Consider the following 23374-nt stretch of genomic DNA (forward strand, 5'->3'; position numbering starts at 1 on the left):
AAAATTAACGTGTAAAAGCAAAAAAAGAAAACAATTCAATTGAATTTAATAACTAATTATATTTAAAATAACTAATTATATATAAAAATATTCTGAAAATAATTCATTTTAGAAATTATGAAAGGATAATATAAAATTGTAAAAAATAATATTTTTTGACAACATTTGTATTTTTTACGAATATAGAAAAACGAATATAATCTTTTTCTCTCTCTCGATATTCATTCGCTACGTAACCTATAATTTAAAAGTGAGATATTCAATCCATTATTTCGCTATATTGATTCATAAAATAACGCGTACATTGTATCGTGTTATCAGAAATTCCATAAAGGATTGAAAAAAGTTTTCTCTCTTATTAAACTCTTTTAAATCATAATCATTTTTATTGTTATATCGTTATAACGTGTTACATTGATTTATTTAAAAGATTATTTTTAAGAAAATGTTATTAATATCTCATTAATATATTTATTAACTTGATTATTTTCTTGCTATATCTTAGTTATATTGCCGAATAAACATAGATTAATAACTAATTTTCAAATTTATATAATTTTCAAATAATATTGCATTGATTTTTTTTATTAATTTTTTAAGCTTTTCTACTTGTATCATTTTAGGTTTAATAAAATTTTCGCAATTATTCATATGATTATAAATAATTTCATGCATTCTATATTTTCGTTTTTTTACAACGCGTAATATTTTAAAATAAAATTTCTTCTTTTTTTATATTTAAATTACATTATTCATATCGTGTATTTAATGAAATTTAATTGTATGAATAGCTATTTATTATGCATGATATATTTTTACTACTTTTCGGATATTTGTTAATTAATACTTTAACAACAGATAGTAATTTTTTAGAAATATTATACGCATACAATATTTATTTGTTAAAATTAATCATTATATGAATATTTTATGTATCGTAACGTTTCAAAACGTAGTTTTTTAATTATTTTAAATTTATAAGAGAAACTTATTTCTCGACAAGACGATAAACATTCATTTTGCAAGATTTTCATATTCATCGCTAACTAAAATTATTACATCTCATCTACTTTGCATGCTTCTTTATTTAAACAATTAATAAACAAAGCATGTTGTGTTATTTATTGCCAAATACTTTCGCTATAATCACGCGAAAATCACGAGAAAGCTAATTTTAAAAGTTACGAAAGAAAGTCACGATGCAATTTTCGATCTTCGATCCTTAATTTTCACTAGACGTCATCTTTGTGAGATATCGAACGTGAGACAAGAAAGAGGGAGGGGATGGTGCATCGGTAAATTGAAATCTGGAATTCATATCCGAGAGGAGGACGACGAATTTCATTTTCGATGGCACGTGGAAAATTCGTGGAGCCAGCTGAGTGCAGGCAGAGAGAAAAATGTCATCGTCAAGAAAGAGGTTCGTTCGTACTTCTGGTCACGCCATCGAAGTCATTCATGCGCATTATGTCTCTCACTCCCCCTCCCCCTTTTTTTTGTTCTTGGATTATCAACTCGTTCCACTACGGTTTTATTCCGCATTTTCTTGCCGCAATTATTCGTGTGATCTCTTTATTGCCTCTTCTCGACGATTATCATATTTATAAAGATAGGAAAGGAGGAAAATTATACGTCCTATTCTTTTATTTCTTTGGTTCACCTGTGATATCGATAAATGATATCTTTGCTTGATGTTATATTTATTATGAAAGTTTTTAAGATACCTTGTATTTTTTAAATTTTTTAAATTAATGATGATTCAATGACGAACGATGATGTAGTGTTATTCGTGTAGATATGGGATTTTAAAGAAATTATTTATTGCTGATGATTGAGGTTGAATATTCGAAAATAAAAGATGTTATATTTTAATTTTTTTAATTGGTTGTAATTCATATTAAGCATCAATAATTCAAATACTATATTTTATTTCAATTATTGAATTATTTCAATTATACAGATTTAAAACTATTTATCTTCTAATTCTACAATGGAATATATATTTTTAAATGTGTATACTACATGATATTACATTCAAGACGATGAAATAGGTAGATTAATGATATAGAAGAAACTTATGATGTAAAAATTAAGAAATTGATAAACATGATGTGTCGTCTCTTTTTCTTCTTCTCGATTACTTTGTCAGTTCCATTTCATTTTTTTTTTTTTGTTTCTAAAGTATGATAAATACCTCGAGAAGAATATAATAATACAATCGAAAGTTCCCAAGTTTCGTAATTCTTCAAGCACGAAATCTTGGAACTGTTGTAAAAAAACTCAACACTGGAAAATTTTCGTTCAAAGAGGAGAGAGGAAAAAAGGATTACAAAATAATATATATTTATTATGAAATTTCCGATTATATGCAACTGTTGCACTGTTACGAACGAGAAATTAATAAGAATCGTGCAACAAAAAGGATCAGATTCATGTTGCTTTGATGTCTATCGCAATCACCATGGTGAAATTACTGAAATGGAAATGGCAAATAATTAGAAGGAATATCTTTGGAATTATCGAGTTGTAATTACGAGAACGACTTCAATTAGGCGTTTTTTTTTTTTTTTTTTTTTTTGACATCTTTGTCAGTTGACCAATCAAAGATCAGATAATTTGTGATTTAACTATACATGGTGTATCAATTGCAACAGATTGCGATTCTGTTAATAAATTAAAAAGATATTAGAAAAACTTTATACATAATTTCTTTAACTGCTCTAAAAAGTTTTTAAAAAATGCACAAGTTTAGTTGCAAAATACAATTTCATTTTTTTAAACGTAATTTTATAATTTTTTTGTATAAATTGTCAAAAATTTTTCGTCTCATTTTTTACGTATAATGAAAATTCACTCAATGAAAATTCGATACTTTTCAAGATATTTCAAATCTTATATTTCTTTAGAAGATAAATATGTTCTGTCCTTTTTTTTTAATTGTTCAGCTACAATATTTTAATTTATCCAAGATTTTTTTAGAGATTAAAAGTTACGAATAAATTTTATTCTTAAGAAATCGCATAAAAAACGGCGCACTTGTAATGCATGGAGAGGTAAGAAACTATTTCTTATCATATTCTTATCCTATCGTATCGAGAAAAATGATTTGGCACTTACACACCTTGCCCACTTCGTTCGTCCGATTTAGCTTCTCCGATCTTTCTTTTCTTTTTTTATTGCATTTTCTCTTAAAATAAAATTAAAATTCGAACAATCTCCAAGTGGATGAAATAAAATTTTTCACGCATCGATCGATTAAACGATGATAATAAAAGAACAATAGTGGGGGGGGGAGGGAATGTTTGGAGGGTAAATATTTGTTGTAAATCCTTTTTTAAAGAAATTCGATTAAAATATTATCACGAAAAGTATCGAGTTTTATACAACAAAAAATATCCATTCACGTAAAAATTCATTTAAAAGAAATCCAATACGCTTTATAAAAGAAATTCTAGATATTATCGTCAATGATCAAAGGCTATTCCTTAAACCGTAGTGCAAAAGTTACGTCTTTTTTTCTTTCTTTCCTATCTTTTTCTCTCTCTCTCTTCTAAAATAATATTACTTCAAACAAAGCAATCAACACCCTATTGCAGCCACAATCGCAATTCAATTACACGATCCTATATCTGTAGCCTACACCAACGATTACCTAGCCTCCTATCGACGTCTATATAACTGATACCTCTACCTCCACTCGCTGGATATAATCGTTGCACGCTCCAGTTGCGCAGTAGTCATATTTAGAGGCAAAGTTACACGAATTATGCAATGCGCAGCACTTGGATCGAGGGGTGGGAGAGGGAGGGATTACACGAGAAAGTCATTAAAGAATAACCGTGGCAGTTTTGTTTTACGAAGGTTGGCGCGATGGACGGTTAGTAACTGGTATAATAACCGCTTTTTTCCAAGTTTTCAGGGTGGCGCGAACAAAAAGTTGCGTTTTTAAAATCGTTTCGATCCTCCCTCTAACCTTTCGAACAATATTGGTTGTTACGCGGAACTTTCGCTCGCGGAAGGCTTCCGTGGCTTTTCGTCAGCTTCCGGGCCAACGTCGTTTGCCAAGCGGATAATCCACCGAGAATTGGTATTCCAAACCTCTCTCCGTTCCCTAAGATGAACCGTTCAACGGTATTTCCGATTAATCAGTCGACTCTTCTGAAAGTGGCTACGGTTTAATTGGTGCTATTATCAGATTGTTACGTGTCGAAATATACAGTTTAACTTGGGATTAAATGATCGATACATGGTTTCGAACAGCAGATGGATTAGCAGGAAAGAAAGAAATCATTTACTTGTATTTTCTAAAAGAAATAGAAAGAAATTCGCAAACGATTTAATTTTATTGCGAGTTTAATATTTATCGAGTTTGATAAATTTAATAAACCAGTAGCTACTTAGCTCACCTACGTTTTTAAATCGTATCCCTCTCACGAAATTCCTCTTATTCGATCCCTTGGACCGATCGAGATCCAACGTTTCGAGAAGGTTGGATATAAATCGACTTCTCAATATCAAGACATTTGGTAATAGGCGATCTTTGATGTATCTCTGATTCATATGCCCCAAGGGAATATCTCGTTCCAGAGAGGGATCTCTTTTTGAATTTCTTCGAAATAGAATAACGCCCGATTTTTTTTTTTTTTATATATTTTTCCAAACCTCGATGAAGACTCCTACGTTTCAAATTGCAAGCATTATCGAGATTATCGCACACGAGTTCGTGTACATTCGCGATAATAAGTTCTCGTTATCAATAGCTACGAATTAAAATAGATATACATATGTACCCGTTTCGCTCGCAAAATTTCACGAAATTATGATCCGCGATATAAACGGATAATACGTACGTATCCTTTCCCTTAAATACATCCTCGAGGATGGGTCTCAAGAGGTTAATATACCTCGGTTATTCCGTGCATAATATCTCTTCCTTTGATTGTGCGTCCAGTGGAGAATCCGAATCGCGAACAGAGGACACGGTATCTCGAAGAGGGGAGTTCATAACCGGCGAACGAGCACGATTAGAAGATGGTGGAGGCCGAATCTGATATAAGCGTTTATCAACAAGAGAACGAATTAAGAAGCGGTCTGAATGGATGAAGATATTGGTTTCTCGATTTCTGGCTGGATTAGAATGCGAATCTGTGAAAGATCGTGTCAAATTGTTAACGAGGCCACGAGGGCTCGTTTACTTACAAGGTGTCCAGGTTCACGATCTTGTAGTTGGCCAGGTACGTGTGTCGATAGAGCTGCAACAGAAAGAAGAGCAACGGAGAATGTTTATTGGCCGAGTGTGGCGTGGCGTGAGACCGGGGGAGGGGAGGAAATTGGATGCCGCCAAGCTTTTAAGGGTTAAATAAATGTCCCGGGGCTTATCGCGACGCCGCTGTCGTTTACTCGTCGTCGTTTTCCCTTCTCTCTCTCTCTCTCTCTCTCTCTCTCTCTCTCTCTCTCTCTCTCTCCTCCTTTCCCTTTCCGTGGTGGTGAATCACGTTCGAGAGATAGCAAATTGCATCCCGGGGGTGGTCTCTGCAGAGTCGAGTATTAAAGGTGACGGGGAAGGCGCATGATGCGACACTTGTTTTCTTTTTTTTTTTTTTTTTTCAATGTGTGTCTGAGAGAGAGAAATTTAAAAGGATAACAGGAATTCGTTAGAAAAGTGGTAATCGTGCGATACACTGTTGCTTAGGATAATAAAAGGAATAACAATGCGGTTTCATCGTGATTTTTGTGATCAAATGCGTGTATTTTTCCGTGAATTGAAAAAATTAGATTCATTTTTATTTCGATATCGAGCAACGAATCTTTTTCTACGAAATATTTATTTGAAACCATTCATCGCGGTGCACTGTCTCTCTGGTGTGGCGCCATAACGATAACGCGTTTTATAATACCGGTGCTAATTACGAGACACGACGAGACCGCTACGTAATCATAATTTTCAATTTCGAATGAAAGCTACGAGGATAATTATACTTTGCTCCACGGAGGGATTTTAAAACAAATCTAAATCACGTTTAAAATGTATCATTCGATGACACGGGAATTTTGTATCGTGCGTGGAAAATATCCATATCTTTTCTACGAACGAAAATAGAACGAAATGATAGTAGTAATTCGATCTATTTATTTTTCACTTTATCAAGAATTGATAAGAAATAAGAAGTAGAACAATATTTTTATTCGATGTTTATTTCAACTAAAAAGAAATCCTACTTATATTTTTCTTATGGTTTTGTATTTTCAATCTTTACCTGTAAAAATATATAACGAGAAGAGTATAATATAATGAGAGAAAGTCAATGGCTAGAAGGAATAGGAAATAATAAGTAAAAAATAATAAAATTTATTCAGACATCGAATGGAATGATTCTTCGATGTCCAAGAATCACATTAACGTTTATAAGTTGATATTTAAAAAAAAAAACACTTCTCCACGTATTTTTATATTCTCTTTGTACAATTTTCAATATTGATTTAAAATTGTTACGTCGAAATAGCAGACTTTCTTCCACGTTGTTCCTCCCCCGAAAAAAATTGGCAATTTCGCCTTTTTCTTCCGAGATCTCGACGATATCTCGCTTATCTCCACCAACATAAGCGGTCGTGTTTTCCTCCCCTCGCGTTTCGTACGAATGCCTTTATCGCGCGCTATAATTCATCTTTCTCGCCGGATATTCAAACGCAACTTTCCTATCGACCTCGAACAACACGATGCAATAATGGCGAGCCCGGTTCTTTCCTCCGCGTGTTCGTTCTCGCGCTTTCGTGACGGGTCCCGTTTAAAAGCCCCCGTTTCCCTGACATCTTATCGTTCGAAAGAAAAACGAAATTCTAATTCGTGACATCTCTTTTCCGATTCATTAATTATCATTCAGAAACTCGATTAAAAGGGGAGTGAAATTTAACGCCGCGGTAAATTTCGTGCGTAAAATTGAAAATGAAAAGTCGAAATATCGTTTAATGAAACTTCGTTGATAATATCAGCCCTTTCCGATCGTCGAAATTAAAAAAGATGAGAAAAGATCTTTTTAATTGAAACGAGTTTAATGATATTAAAATGCGAAAGGAAAAATATTTATAATCAAAAAGTTCGCTACCCGAGTTTCAGTTTTTATTGTACGAAGATGGTAATCTTGTGTATCACAGTTCTCTCGCTTACGCGTACCAAACGTATGCCTCCAATCTTTCCTTTCTACGAATTTAAGAGAGAATTTAAAAAAAATTTAAAAACGATCGAACGATCATCGAATGGAATTTTAGATAAACGAATGATTAATGAAACAATATTTTTAAAAAATACACCAGAACCTTCTCCCCCCAATGGCCAAGCAACGAAAGACAAGCGGATTGATATAAATAATCCGAGCATGGAGCTGCGGCGAGATACCATCGAACACATTGCATCGACAGCGCGCAACGATACGAAAGGATTCATGACATCCTCTCTCTCTCTCTCCATTAACTCTTTCGAGACAGGATCTCGCGCATCACGAGCCGATAAACCAGAGGCATGAAATCGACTCTCAAAAAAAAAAAAAAAAAAGAAAAACGCGTGTCGCGATTATCGATCTTTTCGGACAATTTTCACTTTTCCTCGTCTGCCGTGTTAACCTTCGCCTCGTTGGATTCGCGCCTTCCCCTTGCGTGACTCGCGTTTAAACCTCCGCGTATTCCCCACGTCATCGTGTGTGTATCATCTTTCCTTTTCATTGCCTCCTCGATGAGATCAGAGTGGATGATAATTAAAGTGGGGATAAATATTTAAGCGACAAATATTTAAATCGTGTTCGTTGCTCGCTCGCGTCTGAACGAATCCAAGTCTTCTTTTTTTTTTTTTTTTTTTTTTTTGTAGTTTCGATAAATAGAAAAATGATAATCATTGATGGAGATAATGATTTTTATTCAAACGTTTTTTGTTTTTTTGTGTGTTTGGGATATTTTTATCACGAAGGATGATTAAAGTGGTGATTGAAAAAATAATTTCGTAATTTCGACAGAGAATTTGCCCCACAACTGTTACGTTTTTATATTTTAGTTTGGTTTGAGAGGACCCTCGAGCATTGATCATTAAACTATGCTATTTTATATTGTTATTATACTATGCCACATTTCATCTTCGTTATCGTATTGCTATAAAAGTTATCTCGTATTACTTTGGCGTAAAATAAAGTGAAGTATAAAATTTTTCACAATGCGTAATTACGAGATAATTGCTTTGAAGGAGATCTCTCGAAAAAATCCTTCCACTTTTCTTATCAAATAATTATCGAATTATTAAATATTGCATATTCGTAATAAAAAAACTATTCTAATAAAAAATTTATTTTTGGTTTCTTCTCTACACGTTGTATATAATTGAAGAGTCAATTCTAGAGAAACGAATACAAAAGTTGGAGTATTAAGATATTGGTTTATTTGTTAAATTACAAGCAATTCGTGTTGACTTGTATAATCTCAATAATAATGAGTTGTAAACCCGAGTTATATGTTAATTTTTATATGGATGAAAGAAGAAAAATAATATTGAACTTTTGCCTCTGTTTCACTCACTCGTTTTTCACTCTTTTCGGTTGAACTCGTTCGATCAAGAAATCGGGCGAGAATCGAAACCAACAATTTCTAAAATAGTACGTCTCTCTTGATAACGGACAGGTAATGGATTCGAACATGTTTCCATGGAGGAGAGCACTAGACGTGCTTCGAAAGTGCTCTCAAATTAGGTTTTTTAGAAACAAAGCTCTTTTATAAAAATGTCCATCAGCATTTTCGATTTGGCGGGGAAAAAAATTGCTCGACAACTTCCATCACCCGTCCGTCCAACCATCGAAAAAAGAAATATAACGCGATCATTTAATACTTTTAAAGAGCAATATTAAATAACAATCATTTATTCTATATTGACACAAAGTCACATTTTATCCATTGCATTTAAGTTATCACATCGGTTCACGTGTTACTATATCTAAATTCGAATGCACGTTAAATTCGTAAAGGAAAGTAGGAGAGCGTTTCGAAAAATAATATGCCCCTCGACAAATCTTCGTTTCTTATTCATTATTACTTTTCACTCTAGAACTCGGTAAATTTCTGTGACGAGAGATTTATAAAAAAAAAGCAAAGTGTTATTTTCCACCGATAATTCGTCACATCGCTCACAAATGTTCCCTCCATTTTTCGGCCTGCCTATATAATCGATATTTGTTCACAGCTGCCGAGACTCGCCAGATTTCGTAATAAAAAGATTGTCACCCGGTCGAAAAATCCACGACACGATTAATTCAACGGCCCCCTACCAGCGGTTAATTAAACGCGTCGCCTCGTGAATGGCGGATCAATTTCCGAAAAGGAAGATTTTCCAGCAATTTGAAAAAATTGATTTATAGATCGAAGATAATAGCGGACGATCGCTTTCTAATTTTCCTTCTTCGAATTGTTCCTCGCCACACAAATTCTCTCTTGAAATCTAATCTCTTGGTCAAACAAAACCATTTATTATAAGTATAAATAATGGAAGTGAAGAAAACAGGTGAAGGATTATTCCTCCTTTGCGAACCGATAATACGATGCAACTAACGAATCTCCACCCCTCGCCGCAATTAAGAAAACAACAAATGGTGTTCGTCGAACGCTAGAAGACGAGTATCTCTGTAATTCGTCTACAAAAATTTAAACGGTTTCTTCTTCCCTCTCTCGTTAATTCTTTTCGACGCGAAATGCCACGCATACTCGATCGTGTTCGAATTTCGAGGTGTCGCCGCGACGTCAAATTTGCGGTTCCTGGAACTCCGTGGAATTCCCCCAGTTTTGACATCAACGTCACAGACGAGCGTTGCACACCGTGTCACGGTTTCGCTACGGGGCTACTTCGATTTTGTAATTAATCTCTCTCTCTCTCTCTCTCCCCCTCCCCCACCGCCAACCAACACAGGAAACTTCAATTTTACCGGGGCAAACTTGCCACCCCTGCGGCTTCGACTTGCACGATTCAATTTAGGAGTCGCATCCTGTCTTGATAAATTGCAAATTCTATTACCCTCGTCCCGAAGCTATTTGTGAATTCTCCAACGTTTGTGATCGAGTGCAATTCGCTCGGATGTGTACACATCCCGTTTACCACTTTCTCTCTCTCTCTCTCTCTCTCCACCCTCGTTTTTTCGGCGGGGAAATTTTGCCGAGGTTCGATTTCGTGGGGGATACGAATAATTCCCTCATCTTTGGGATTAGAAACTTTTTAGTTTCTTTAGGGAGTGGTTGTAATTTCTTTTTGCATCGCCGATGAAAAATTCGAACTATTTGTAATTATCCATCTAATTCACGCAATTATGCTTCGTTACTTTGCGACTTGAATTTAGAATAGAGTTTCATAAATTTATCTACTTGCGAAAAATTACGTAAGTAGAAATCAAGTGTGTCTGAATAGAAAGAAATAACGATTAATTTTCCGTGATGCGTTTCTCTTACGAGGCGCATATCTTTGTACAATTCATTCGAACGATCGAACCCTCTTAAGTTTATTCGAAGGAAATTAATTCACCATAACATCACCGTGACATTTTCGAGATCCTCGTTCGGCCGCTCGATGACTGCAATTCGACCGGTTTCGAGTCACGACAGTTTCCAAGTTTTCACCTTCGTGAGAACAGTCTTTTCTTTCTCAAATCGAATTGAATAATTGAATAATATTTCTTGATCCAACATATTTCGATAATTAAGTCGAGGAGTGGTAGAATAAAGAAGGTGCTTAAGAAGGAGAAGAAAAGAAGAGGAAGGCTGAACGAAATAAAGTAATTTAAAGAGAGGAGGGCTTTTCTCCACTCGCGTATCATTCTACATTACAAAGAGGAAATATTTTACAAGAGAAGCGATTGAGAGTGTGAAACTTGTTTAAAAGTGAAATCCTCGGTGTAGAATCACGCGACGTCTGAAGTTTGCTGAAGGGGTAGATCGAAACAGGAGGAGATGAATTCGAGAAATGAAATTTTAATCCCCCGTTGCAGTTGGTGGAAGCTTTGTGACCGGTTTGCATAATTTTTAATAATTAATTAAAGCGGATCTGTCAAAGCCTAAGGGAGAGAAGGGTCTGGTTTTAAACTAAAAATAATCTCCATCCCTCTGAAAAATTCGTAAAATTCTACTTTCTAATATCGAAATAATTAATTCGTCGTTGAAAAAAGTTGATTCGAGTTGAGAAGACGAAGCATAAAGATTGCACGGCGTGAAAAAAGAATATGAATTCTTTAAACGAGACAAATGTAGCGGAGGCAGAGAAAGAAAATTTTGCTTCTGGCATGCGTTGAATCATCATCCGTTCCTGCATCTTTGTGAGGCAGATGTATTTCGTTGTTAACAATTCATTGGACGAGTGGAAACTCGCTTGGAAATGATTCTGGAAGAAAAGTATATTTTTTTCTTTTTTCGATCAACGCCTCGTTTTAACGCGCGGGTAGTTTTCTTCAGATGTTGCAGCGTATCCAAAAGGGATTGGTTTGGTTGATTGGGAATCCATAGTGATATAATGAATAAGAACAATTCGAGAAACAAATCGTTCGTATTATTGATAGTTATTGAAAGAAGAATAGTTTTCTTTGAGCAATTTTTTCATTTTAATAAATTGATTCAAGTTGTATATCGATCCTGCAAAATGTGGTATATTTCCATTATTATCTACGAAAAAGAAAGGAAATTGCCAAAAATCACTTATGTTTCGATTAATTAAATAAAACGAGAGAGCGTCTCCGCGTACTTTTCAATGGGATGTAAAAACGGAATTGAAGAATTTACATCGATTTTTCTCTTCTTCCAGAGAAATGTTTAAAAATCGTACACCGTTCACAGAGATATATTATAAATAATTATCAATCGTGAAATTAAATCGATTGAAATAACAACGATATATTACGCAATAAACAAACGAAACATAATCGATTCATTTCGCAAAGTTAAACTCGATTACTTTTAAATTTCTTAACGATTTTTAAATAAAATTCCTCGGCAACAATTCCTCTGCTTGGTTTCGCCAACAACAAGTTTTTCAGATAATTGTTATTAATAATTGCACGCACAGCGACGCCTAACTCGGTTGACGTGCACCAGTTTAACAAGTTTCCATCCGTGTCTCGGTTATTATATTTATCCAAGTTTTTCCTCGCGACTTATAAAGCGATTAAAACTTCTTTCCTCATCGTCTCCACTCGATCCCTCCCCCTTTCCGACCATTGTTTACGAGAGGCAATCGCAGCGGGGAGGTGATCGAGGAAAATTTTTCGATTTGCGGCGAAAGAATTGAAGACGAGGATAAAATAAAATTATAAAATGTACACTTTGGAAGGAATATGAAGAAGCGAAAGCTTGGACTGGGTATAAGAGAATATAAGCATTAAATAAGATATTTAGAAAGGATATAGATTTCTACGTTCCATCTCGTTGTTGCGTAGATACGCTTGTATCGATTTAATGTATTATACATTAAATGAGACTGAGTTTAGAGAAATTGTATCAATGGCAAGGAATGAACGATATCGTTGAGATTAAAAGAAACACGGTATAAATATCGAGTATCTCTTTCGGTGATATTCATAAAATATTGTGGAACGGACGAGGCTTCCTGTTATCCTGTATCAATTATTCCTTTTGCCGTGCAGCGGTTGCCAAAATTGGGCAAATTACAGCAGGCATTAAGGTCCACGCGAGAAAAATTGGTTAGCTCTGGTAATTTAACACGTGTGTCTAGTCGAAAAATTCTTGTTTATCGGTGAAATAAAATCTAGGAAAATTAGCGGGGAAATAATTTACCTCGACGAAGAGTGAAAATTGAATTTTTAACCTCTTGTTTTTCCCTTTTATCGTCGGTTAATTTAATATTCGAAAAACAACGCCACCTGAAAATAAAAATTGAAACTAATTTGGGTTTAATCTATTTAGATTATACGTTTAATTATTTTTGTTATTTAATCCTCTTTTCCCCGCTGGACTGTAAAAAAAGTTTCTTTTGTCTATTCAAAATCTTTGAACGTATTCATAAAGTTTCAAAATGCTTGGAATTTGTTTCCGTTGAAGATCAACCCGATCGAAAATTATGTCCTAAAATTATAGATTCCATCACTTATATATCTACTTTTAATCTACTTTTATTTAACTTGCACAAGTTTCGATTAACCCTTTCAAAAGAATGTCAAATTGTTGGAACAGTTTGATGGATTGTTTGTTTCCGAATTAAGTAATTAAGAGTTTCTAAATTAATTTCTGTTTTATCCTATTACATCGTATTCAAATATCCTTTTAGAATTAGTATACAATTTAATTATTCTTAATAGTCTATTGTTCAATTATTTTTATTACGTGAAAAAAATCATTGCTTTAGAAATCATTCGAGGAATAAGAACATTTTGTAAAACCTTTGAAATTACACCGATTAACAAAAAAATAATGATAATTTCGATAGGTATGTTAAAATGAACCAAATAATTAAATTGACCATACTGAATAATCGCACGAAAACTGAACTTAATTTTTAATTAGAGAATTTTGTGAAAAACCTTTCGAGAAATTTATTTTCGAGGATATCATTATCATATTAATCGATCCAATTTTTATATCGTAACATTGTAACCTTTGCATTCTTGATTACGTACACGCGAAATCCTAATCTAATCTTCTCACTGGTTCATTCCTACTTAAACTTGCCAACTTCGCTTGCCAAAGTTTTAAGTAGGAAGGATCGGGATTAAAACTAAGGAAAGTAATACGGATAGAGCCCGTCATTTATAAATAAGTATTATACGCGATTATATTAAATTGACAATTGAATATATAAAGAGATTTTCCACGCGTCATCGTGGAAAATCTCGAAAAAGAGGGGGGGTCACAAAGGGCTCGAGAGGACAAATATCCGTCCAGAAGATCTATTCGCTCTCTCGTCACCAATTATACCAACGTTGAAACGCGGACAAAGTATGGGGGAGAAACGATGCGGTTAAAAAATAATCGTCCAAACGCGAGGGGAATTAAATTTTTTTCGTCGCAAACGATGCACAACGAGAAGTGTTCGAAACGGAACAATGGGCGAATACCACGGGGAGGATAGAATCCGCCAGTTGTATCTCTAAATTTTCCCTACGAGGGGGCAAGTTTGAAAGGAGACGAAAGGAGTATTTAAAAAGAGGGAAATGGAACTAATTCCATTTTCGCACGAGAGGAGGAGGGATTCAAGGAGAAAAAAAACAGGATTCGTGTTCAGGATTCAACGATCGGGACGAGTTCAAGAATCGTTGTTTCTATCCGTCGGGTAGATTTTAATTTAAATTTTCCTTTGAACAGTCAGGAACTTTGAAAACAGTTTCCATTTTTTTTCTCTTTTTAAGAAAATAATTGAAAATGTATTTTTACCGTTTAAAAGAGTATCAAGTGGAAAGCGTGAAAGGAAAATAATATTTATTCTCTGAAATCGCCATTATAATCTCTCTTTCGATTTAATCACTGCTTTGATAAGATTTTAATAATTTCCATTTGAATAATCTTCCACCGCTAAAAAGTTATTAGAGTGAAAATAAATATCATACCAAGCCCATCTTATAGTTCGATAAAATTGAATTATTTCTTTAATTTATCTCCAAACTTAGAACACGAGGACCTTTTCACCGAAATCCTCCACCAAAAAAAAAAAAAAAAAAAAAAGAAAGAAAGAAAACACGCTTACACCAACGTTCATCTGTACAAAGGGATAGAGCGGATAATACGTGGAGCGATTGTGGGGCATGCGGGGGTGGAGGGGGAGCGGGAGATACGCAGAAGATCAATACTGTCCTAGTAAACGCACAAGATGTAACCACCGCTGCGGTTATTTTCGCGTAATTGCCACTTCGATCACGCGCTCTCCTCGCACGCGTTTCCACTGTTTGCTGTGTTTAAAAGCGATGGGATTCGATCCCCGGATTATCGATGGAGATCGGTCGATCCTCCATCCTCGATTATCTCGTGCGTGGACTTGTTTCGTAACTCGTTTTGATCGGGATTCGAGAGGGATCGAAGAAGAAGAAAAGGTTAGGTTGATTGTTTTATTCGCGAGTATCGCTTAAACCCGTCACTAGGATCGAAAGAGTGTTTGCGAATACAAAGAATTCGATTCTGTTTAGGCTTTTTTAATATAAAAGTTTGAACAGACTCGAGTCCATCGCTAGGATGCGCGTACGATGGTATACGAATTGGTATATAAATTTCGAATATCGAAAAACGTAGATGTATTAAATAAAATTTTTACAAGAAGTGAAAAAGTTTGAGGACGAAAGACAAGGGGGAGGGCGAAATCTAATGGTGGTTCGAAAAAGCGTGGCCCAAGTTCAATTTCCATTGAATAGCTCTGCGCGCTACGCTTTTTATCGAGATGATCTGCTCCGCATAGTGGACAGGCAAAAAATATTACGAAACAGAATTCTTTGTCCGATAGCAGAGCGCGGTTGTGTAAAAGCATTCACTTTTACCAACCCATCCTTGTTATTTACGAAACCAACCTCGTTACTCTGCAATTTGTGCACCATTCATTTCTTCTTCCTTCCCCTATTTTTTCTTTTTCTCTCTTTCAAACAAGCTTCCACGATCGAAAAATTGAATTCCCGTAAAACGCGAATAAGTCGAAAACTTGCGTATCAATTTTTCGACAAAGTTCTCGTAGGCGAAAGTAAGTCGTAGTAAATATCTGTGCAATTGTGGCGTCGACTCGTTGACAAATTCGTGGAGAGAAAGGAGGGGAGGAAAATTTGGCGGCGCGAAACGAATTGAAATCGAACGATGCTGTCCAAAATTTATTTCGGATTATTTCCTTTTAGCCGGCAAACACATCTATATGTTAATCTTTCCTTCTTTGCCTGGTCCGGTATGGGAATACTGGTATATTCGTGAGGGATACAGAAGCGGAGAATAACATTTACTCGTCACTTCGCGTTGCTCGTGATATTGTTAACATTATCATTTTGGGAATAATTCGACCGTGAAGATGAACTATGTACCCCGAAAATGAAACAAGTGAACCGTATCAATATCGCGTGATGCGATGATATTAACCAGAAAATAAATTGGGCAAGTTCATAATTGTTAGAAGTTAAACAATTATTATGTTACGTTGTACGAGAATAATTCAATCGGGGGGGGTGAACTATCTCGAGGTAAAATTTGGTTAACTAACTATTTATGATTGAGATATTAGCTTGCATCCGTGTGATATCAAGTACGAAATGGATCGAGCGTGTTTATTAATTAATGTTTGTCGATTGATTCGTATTTCGAGAATTAATGGTTTTTAAAGATGAAGATAAAGAATATGCAAAATCTTATCCATCGTTATCTGATATTTTCGAGTTAATTGCAATTGGAGAAGAAATGAAAAAGGTAATATCGATTAAAATATATTTTCTACCAATTTCCGTTCGAATTTCCACGCGCAAAAATTATAATCGTCCAAGTAACGTTTTTTTTTCCAGCTTCGGAAGATAATTCCACTAGAAATTGAGTTGTTAGTAAAAACTGAATATCACAATTATAACAATATACAATTACATGCACGCAAATTGCGAGATGAACTATCTCGGTGAATCGTAAATATCATTAACCAAATGAATCGAATAAATTTACAATTTTTATACAATTTTGTAATAGAGAATATCCATTCACAAATATAAATATATCGATCGATGTTTCTTCCCTTTTTTCTTTTTCTTTTCTTTTTCTTCAAAAAAGAAGGAAGAACAATCAAGTTTTACGTTTTAAATTAACGTTCCATTTTAATAATCGTAATTTCCATCTTACTTAACTTCAATCGTTCCCTTTTTCCTTCTCTCTCTCTCTCTCTCTCTCTCTCTCTCCATCTCTTTACAAGAGAAATACCCTCTCCCCGCGATTTTAATTAAGACTAGGAGGAGGAAACATCTTCTTCCTGTTTCTCGATAAACATCGACACGCCCTGAGCGTTGTTGAATGCGATCCGAGTGGGGCAGATACGAGGGGAAATTATAGGTTTTCCTCGCTCGAAACACAAACGTGTCCAATGTTTTCGCGTACGCACTTATATTCTGCAAAATATTCGGACAATCAACGGCCGAGATCTCGAAGAAATTCCTTCTCGAACCTAGATTTTTTTTAGATATATTTTATTCCAGCTACTTGGTAGTGAAATATTTCACAACGCGAATATCTTTTACGTATTACATAACGGCGATGAATTTTAATATTCTCAACCTAGAAATTTGTCAAATGGTAATATTTGAATCGAAATGAATCGCGTATATATATATATATATTGAAAATGTGTGGAGAATGTTCAAGATCGATTAAATTAATGACGGAAAAAGAAGATGGAAAATCGTGCGAATGAATTAGGAATTGCATCGATATTAGATTTAATCTAATCAAAATTCGCTTAATCCCTTAATAACTTATTTTCTCTTTTTGTCACTGAAATTTATCGACGTAACGCTCTTCAACTATCTAAATTTCGTTCTTTTCCGAATTATTTCTCTAAAATATCACGGAATATCACCACTTTTCTCCCGTTTCGTCGATCAATTTTTATACAATAAGCCGCAAATTTTGTATCGGCGGGTATTTTGAAAACAAGATCCGGGGAAACAGAGAATTCAACCGGCCACCACCGACGCTGTGGATTAATTCAACGCGTTGAACGCTTCCATTAAATCGAAACGAATCGCGCTGCCCCTGTTCCACGGTTTAAACACCGCAATTAATTCCTACGATTTATCATCCCCGCCATTAAAATTCAAAACCGCGTTATTTTTGCGCGCCATTTAACAGACTCCTCCCGCAGCACGCGCGCTCGAGTATAACTCTTAACCGGCAAGAGACGAGGCGCCTCGCAAAGGAAACAAGCCCAATAAATCTCTCTCCTCGAGATATCGGGAGAGCTCGAGTCTCGATTCTCATATATTCATGCCCTCGACGACAAAAACGCGTGCGCCCGAAGCGTGGCCACGATTCCATTCCCCGATGCATCGAATCCACTTCGATCGTGGTCCCTCTTCGTGGGAGGGGAGACCGATTGACCGAACACGAGTCGAATATAGCCCGCGGCCCTCCGTGCTTGCTTGCCTATGACTTTTCACGACTGTTTACCGGACGATTTTGAAACACGGGGACACAAATCCCTCTTTGTATCTCTGTCTCCGTTTTCCAGGGAAATGGAAGTTTGCCCGGGTAAACACGACGGGTCGTTGTCGATCATCTTTGGGATCGATTAATAATGGAGGGAGTTTGAGATTGATTTTTCTCTTCTTTTGCAAAGAAGTCTTTAAATTTAAATTTACTCAACTTAATTCAACGAGCCAATTCGGTTTTATTTAACGAAAGTAATGAAAATAGCGTTTAAACGATGCGTTTTGTTGCTTCTTCGAGGACAAGGAATGATATAGCAAGAAGGATACGTTGAGCGTCCGATTAATGTTTCAAGAAAGCCAAAGATCTAATTTGAAATTTGAAAATAATTATTTGAAAATAATATTTGAAAATATTTGAAAATAATTATTTTAACGCGTTTTAATCAAAGCCCTCTGAATTTCAATTTAAACGGAGTAAGGGGGGAATATTTGGAAAAATAATATTTAATTGCGTTAATCGTTGTATTTGAGAAAATAACATTTATCTTTTAATGGAAAACTCGCCTCGGAATTAACTCTTGGAAATGTATTATATCGAAATGGTGAAACGTGGTTAATAATCAAGTAGAGTGAAGCGTTAGTTGGTTAGCAATAATAATAATAATAATAATACAAACAATACAATGGGATTTCACGAGATATTTGCGTCATTTTTCAATAAATAAAATTCCTTGAAATAGGTAGTCAATGAAAAATAGTGGAATTTGTATCGTGCGAATGCGTTTGAAGCAAAAGAGGAAGAGAGTGAAAGAAAAAGAGGGGAAAAAGTGTATTTAAGTGGTTGAGATGGTGTAAACGGATAATAACGGAAGCACTCAAAGTTTATTAAATTTTAGATAGATGTGGCTCAATTGTAAAAATGTCTTGTAAAAATACTGCGATGGAGAGATAAAAGGGAGGAGAGAAGGAACGTTATTTGCGTTGGTTAAATGGTAATTGAAGTTTTATCAGCATATCCAGTTTTAAAGTTGGTAGCTGTCAATAGAAGAGAAGACTCGTGGAAGTCGTGTCCAACTTTTTATAAAGAGAGAGATAGCGAAAGCTTTCAGTTAGTTTGGAGAGCTAACGTTTTATTGCATAAAGCCAACAGTTATAATTTAGTTAAATCTATTATTACTCTATCATCGTGTCATTAGTGCATTGTTAAACAGTTGTTAGCCTCCTTTGAGATTTAAGAACAGTCGAAGCTTGCTTCTAACATCTCCCAGTGCTAATAAAATACGAATCCTCGTTTTCTAACTTTCTTTTTTCTCGTTCCTTTAATCTTTGAAATTTATTAATACGAAAGAAAGTTATGGAAGAAAATGGCGTCTTGATTCTTCTTCGATCGAATCAAAAGTCTAAACAGCGTGTCGTCGTTATGTGCAAAACGTTTTGATCGAATGAAAAAATTTTCATTCCAAGCGAAGATTAATACGAGAAAACGTTCGTCGAAGCTTATTCTTCGGGCTGTAAACAATTTAATTCCGCCGCTGTATGAAGTGAGACGTGCTTTCTCCCCTCGTTTTGCTTCATTTACCAAAATTAAATTGCTTGTACAACAGGAAAAACAAGCTTTCAACGAACACTTTTGCCCAAATATATATCCAACTATAAACATCTCACATTCCCTCCCTCGTCGATCCCCCTGAATTATATATTTTCAAAACTAATTGGATGGTAAAAATTTTTTCCAAAAAACTCTCGTCGACATCCTTGAAAACGCGGGAAAGGGAAAAGATCGAACGAAACGATTCGACGAACCCGCCATCTCGGCAGGAAAGAAAGAAAGAAAAATTGTTGAAACGAGCTCCACCGAGCCTCCTCCAACCCCTCCTGGGTATAATTTTTATACCACAATGCTGAAAGCTTCCGCTTTGCATAATATCCCTGACGAAAGGCGATTATACGCGGCGGTGTATATCGCGGGCTAAAGACTTCCACCACCCTCCAAAGACCATTACGAATGATGAATGACCCGTGGGTTTAGCAACGTTCCAATGAATTATCGTTCAATTTCCACCTGTCGCGCGGCGACACGATATTCGCCACTTTCGAAAAAAAAAAAAAAAAAAAACTTTCGATCGTCCCCGATAAAAAGGAAAAGGAATAATAATCGTTTCGTTAATTTTCACGTTTCACGCAAATTCGACGCGATAATCTCGATGACAAAGATGATGATGATGATGATTGCGTTTGTACGCGGGTTGTGTATCTCTTTAGTTTTGTTCGAGATTTAATTGTTTCGAAGCGTTGAGCGCGATTACAGGGGGAGGGAAAAAATATCGAACGAGCCGCAGCCCTCCGCGCCATTTTCTACGCCCCGCGTGATTTACAATGAGGGGCAAACGGTTTCGAGATTTATTACTTGCTTCCGTTTAATCCGGCTAATTTTCACCGAATTCAATGGAATTTTTTTTTCCTTTTCTCGCGTGGCCAGGAGTGGGGGAGTTTAATTTCGTGTTATTTCGAAAGTGTCGTTCTTTTTTTTTTTTTTTTTTTTTTTTCCTTCCATGAGGAAAATTGTGACTCGGGTCAAAAACGAGGCTGGGTTTCACCGATGTGAAATTGTCGGTGCAAATGTGAACTAATAATAGAGAGAAATATGGTCAGTGGTTATATGGAGAAATACGTCTGCAATGTTGTATCGGGAAACAAAAAACATTCCACGAATTTTTCTTTCTTTTTTTTTTTTTTTTTTCACTTCACAGCATCAAATAATAATATCACCCTTTATACGTTTCGCTGAAAGTCGAAATTAATTCGGTCGGGAAGTGCCTGCGCATTTTTTTTTTTTTTTTTTTAATAACAAACGATGCAAAACAAGAAATTCAGGAACTCGGTTATTTGACCGAGTTTGCTATCACTAACTCAACGCGACTTTGCAACAAATTTCAGAATTACCCGTGAAATATTAATCGCGGGAGAACGAATGGTGCATTCAATGGTACAGAAAAGAAGGAGAAGAAGCGTGATTGTACGTATGTCATCAAGTATACGAATTGTTATATATCCATTCGAATTGTTGTTGTTGTGTATATAAATTAATACACAACGAGTAGGGTTAGTTGGGCTCGATTCAAGAAATCGGTCGAGATCGGTTGGTTAAAATTAAACTCGACTCATCTCCTCGCATGATCGTTTTAACGAACGGCTCCAATTCGATGCCCGGCCAATTTTCCCCTAGGTTATTCGCTCGCCCGCATAACCACAATTCACCACCGTTTCACCCCCCCTCCCCCGCGTTCCATTGTAATACAGACGTCTATACTACGTTCTAACTTTCGTCAAATCTCACGAGCCATCGAGTTTAAGCGGCTTTCGCATCGCTCTAAATTAGTAGTGAAATCGCCTATTGTTGCGGATTTTATCAAAATGGCCACCGCGTTACTGCTATACCTTTCGCCGCTATCTTCTTCCTCTTCTTCTTCCCGCTTTATTGAGTTTATTACTCAATAAGTGAAGGGATAAATAGGGGTAATAAGGGGAGGAGGAAATGTAAAAATGTATTTTTATTTACGGTGAGAGAGTGGTAAATATTGTTTCGAATATTATTGTTCTAAATAAAGGGAAGAGGATAATTAATAATCGTACGATTAATGGAAACGTGAGAAAATATTAAACGAGGAATGATATTTATTCCTGTGTGAATTCAAAGTAATTAATATTTCAACCAGGATTTTCGTCGGTCGAATATCGTGATATTTTCTTTCAAGTGACATTTCGTTTTTCTTTCTTTTTTTTTTTTTTATTTACTTTGCGCTGATTTAATATTTCCACGTTGTTTCGTAACACTTTTAAATTCGAAAAATTACAATATTTAATGAATTTCCACGGGGAAAGAATTTTTTTTGGGATGATACTAATGATAAAATAATATTAAAAAAAAATATTACTCGTATTTCATTTCACAATGTAAAAATAATAATTCGTATAATAGAGTACGACGACGAATCCGTGTGGAAATTTAAATTTTTATGGATAAAATTACAGAAATAGAATTCGGATAATAATCCGTTTCATTAACTTTATTAACTATCCTTATATACTTTGCTTGCACTTTTTTCCTTCTTATCATCTATCATTTCCACAAACGAAGACACGAGAAGAACGATCCAGTGTCAAAAATTGTTCGAATCCATTTGACTTATAAAAAGAAATCATAATAAAATAAATCTACGCATTTGCAAATGATGAAACGTGATCGAGATATTAATTTAATTAAATTCATTTTCAGTGGTTGTTCGAAAAGGTCCAAAACGCTGAGAGATCTTCTGGAGAACAGCTCTGGAGAAACCGTAAGAGATAAGACAAAACCTCGAGAGATCCAAGGAATCGCGGGAAATCCGAGAGAGCATAGAATTTCGAGAGATCCCCCTCTCTTCAAAGGGTTGGCCGACGATCCAACGTGTTTCAAACAAAGGTGAGGAGTTTCCATCGAAAATCCCCCATAGCTGGTCGTTCGAAAATGAAAAAAATTCTAGGATTAGGAGAAAAGAGAGAACGCGTCGATCGATATATTCACGTTGATGGCGTGGAAAAATGTAACGTTTCTCTCGAGGATAAAGCGAAACCGTGAGATTAGCATACAGTTTCGAGTCTCTGCGCGAGGAAAACGCTGTAAATTCCTAAACTTTCTGACAGCTCGGATGTCCAACCACCGATGTTCGGATAAAATTGGGTACAAATTCGGGTCAGCTCGTATTATCGCGCGTTTTCGAAAACAAGGATTTTCTCGAGTTGCTCAAAGAAACTTGCTCTTTCTTTTTTTCATTTATTTATTTATTCGTTTGTATCGTTCAGACGAATCGAGAGAGGAATCACGACGAAATTTCCAAAGAGATTGAAAGTACTTGGGGAGAGAAAACAGTTTGCTGCGCCAACGCTTTGAGGACGCGTACAGTCGTCTCGCAAGTATATGCGTTCTATCTTTTCGTTCGTATCTTTTCTGTTGGTGAAAACATCGATGGAAATGCGTGGAGAACGTTCCCAAATGCTCCTCTCCCCAATTCGGTGAAATTATTTCAAACGTGGAAAACATCGATAAACAATTTTCACATCGTATCGATGCGAACACACCAGCCAGCAGCATATTCGAACATATTCGAAAAGTATTTCTTTCCTGGTATATCGTCCACATTTTTCACATTACGTTTCTCTCCAACTACTCTTCTCCAGGCCTCATCGTGTCCTACACTTTGACGTAACGCGTACGATTTTTCACTCGAATT

At 35.5% G+C, this 23374-nt stretch overlaps 1 protein-coding gene and 1 long non-coding RNA gene across 8 annotated transcripts in view; one reads left to right on the top strand and one right to left on the bottom strand.

Moving 5' to 3' along the window:
- LOC100867828 (venom dipeptidyl peptidase 4) overlaps positions 1–23374 on the bottom strand; it is a 214324-nt gene that overhangs the window by 112810 nt on the left and 78140 nt on the right. For all 7 annotated transcript variants that reach the window (XM_086902911.1, XM_086902914.1, XM_086902912.1 and 4 more), the window contains one exon: positions 5200–5252. In XM_086902911.1, the coding sequence (XP_086759037.1) occupies positions 5200–5252 (53 nt within the window). The remainder of the gene's footprint in view (positions 1–5199; positions 5253–23374) is intronic.
- Positions 1–23374, top strand: part of LOC147658359 (uncharacterized) — a 58709-nt gene that overhangs the window by 565 nt on the left and 34770 nt on the right. The window contains exon 2 of the long non-coding RNA XR_015290644.1: positions 22381–22566. This is a non-coding gene — a long non-coding RNA (uncharacterized LOC147658359). The remainder of the gene's footprint in view (positions 1–22380; positions 22567–23374) is intronic.

This window comes from Apis florea, unplaced genomic scaffold (assembly GCF_048593485.1).
Source record: "Apis florea isolate Af1SG1 unplaced genomic scaffold, ASM4859348v1 contig_2274_pilon, whole genome shotgun sequence".
Taxonomy (NCBI): Eukaryota; Metazoa; Arthropoda; class Insecta; order Hymenoptera; family Apidae; genus Apis; species Apis florea.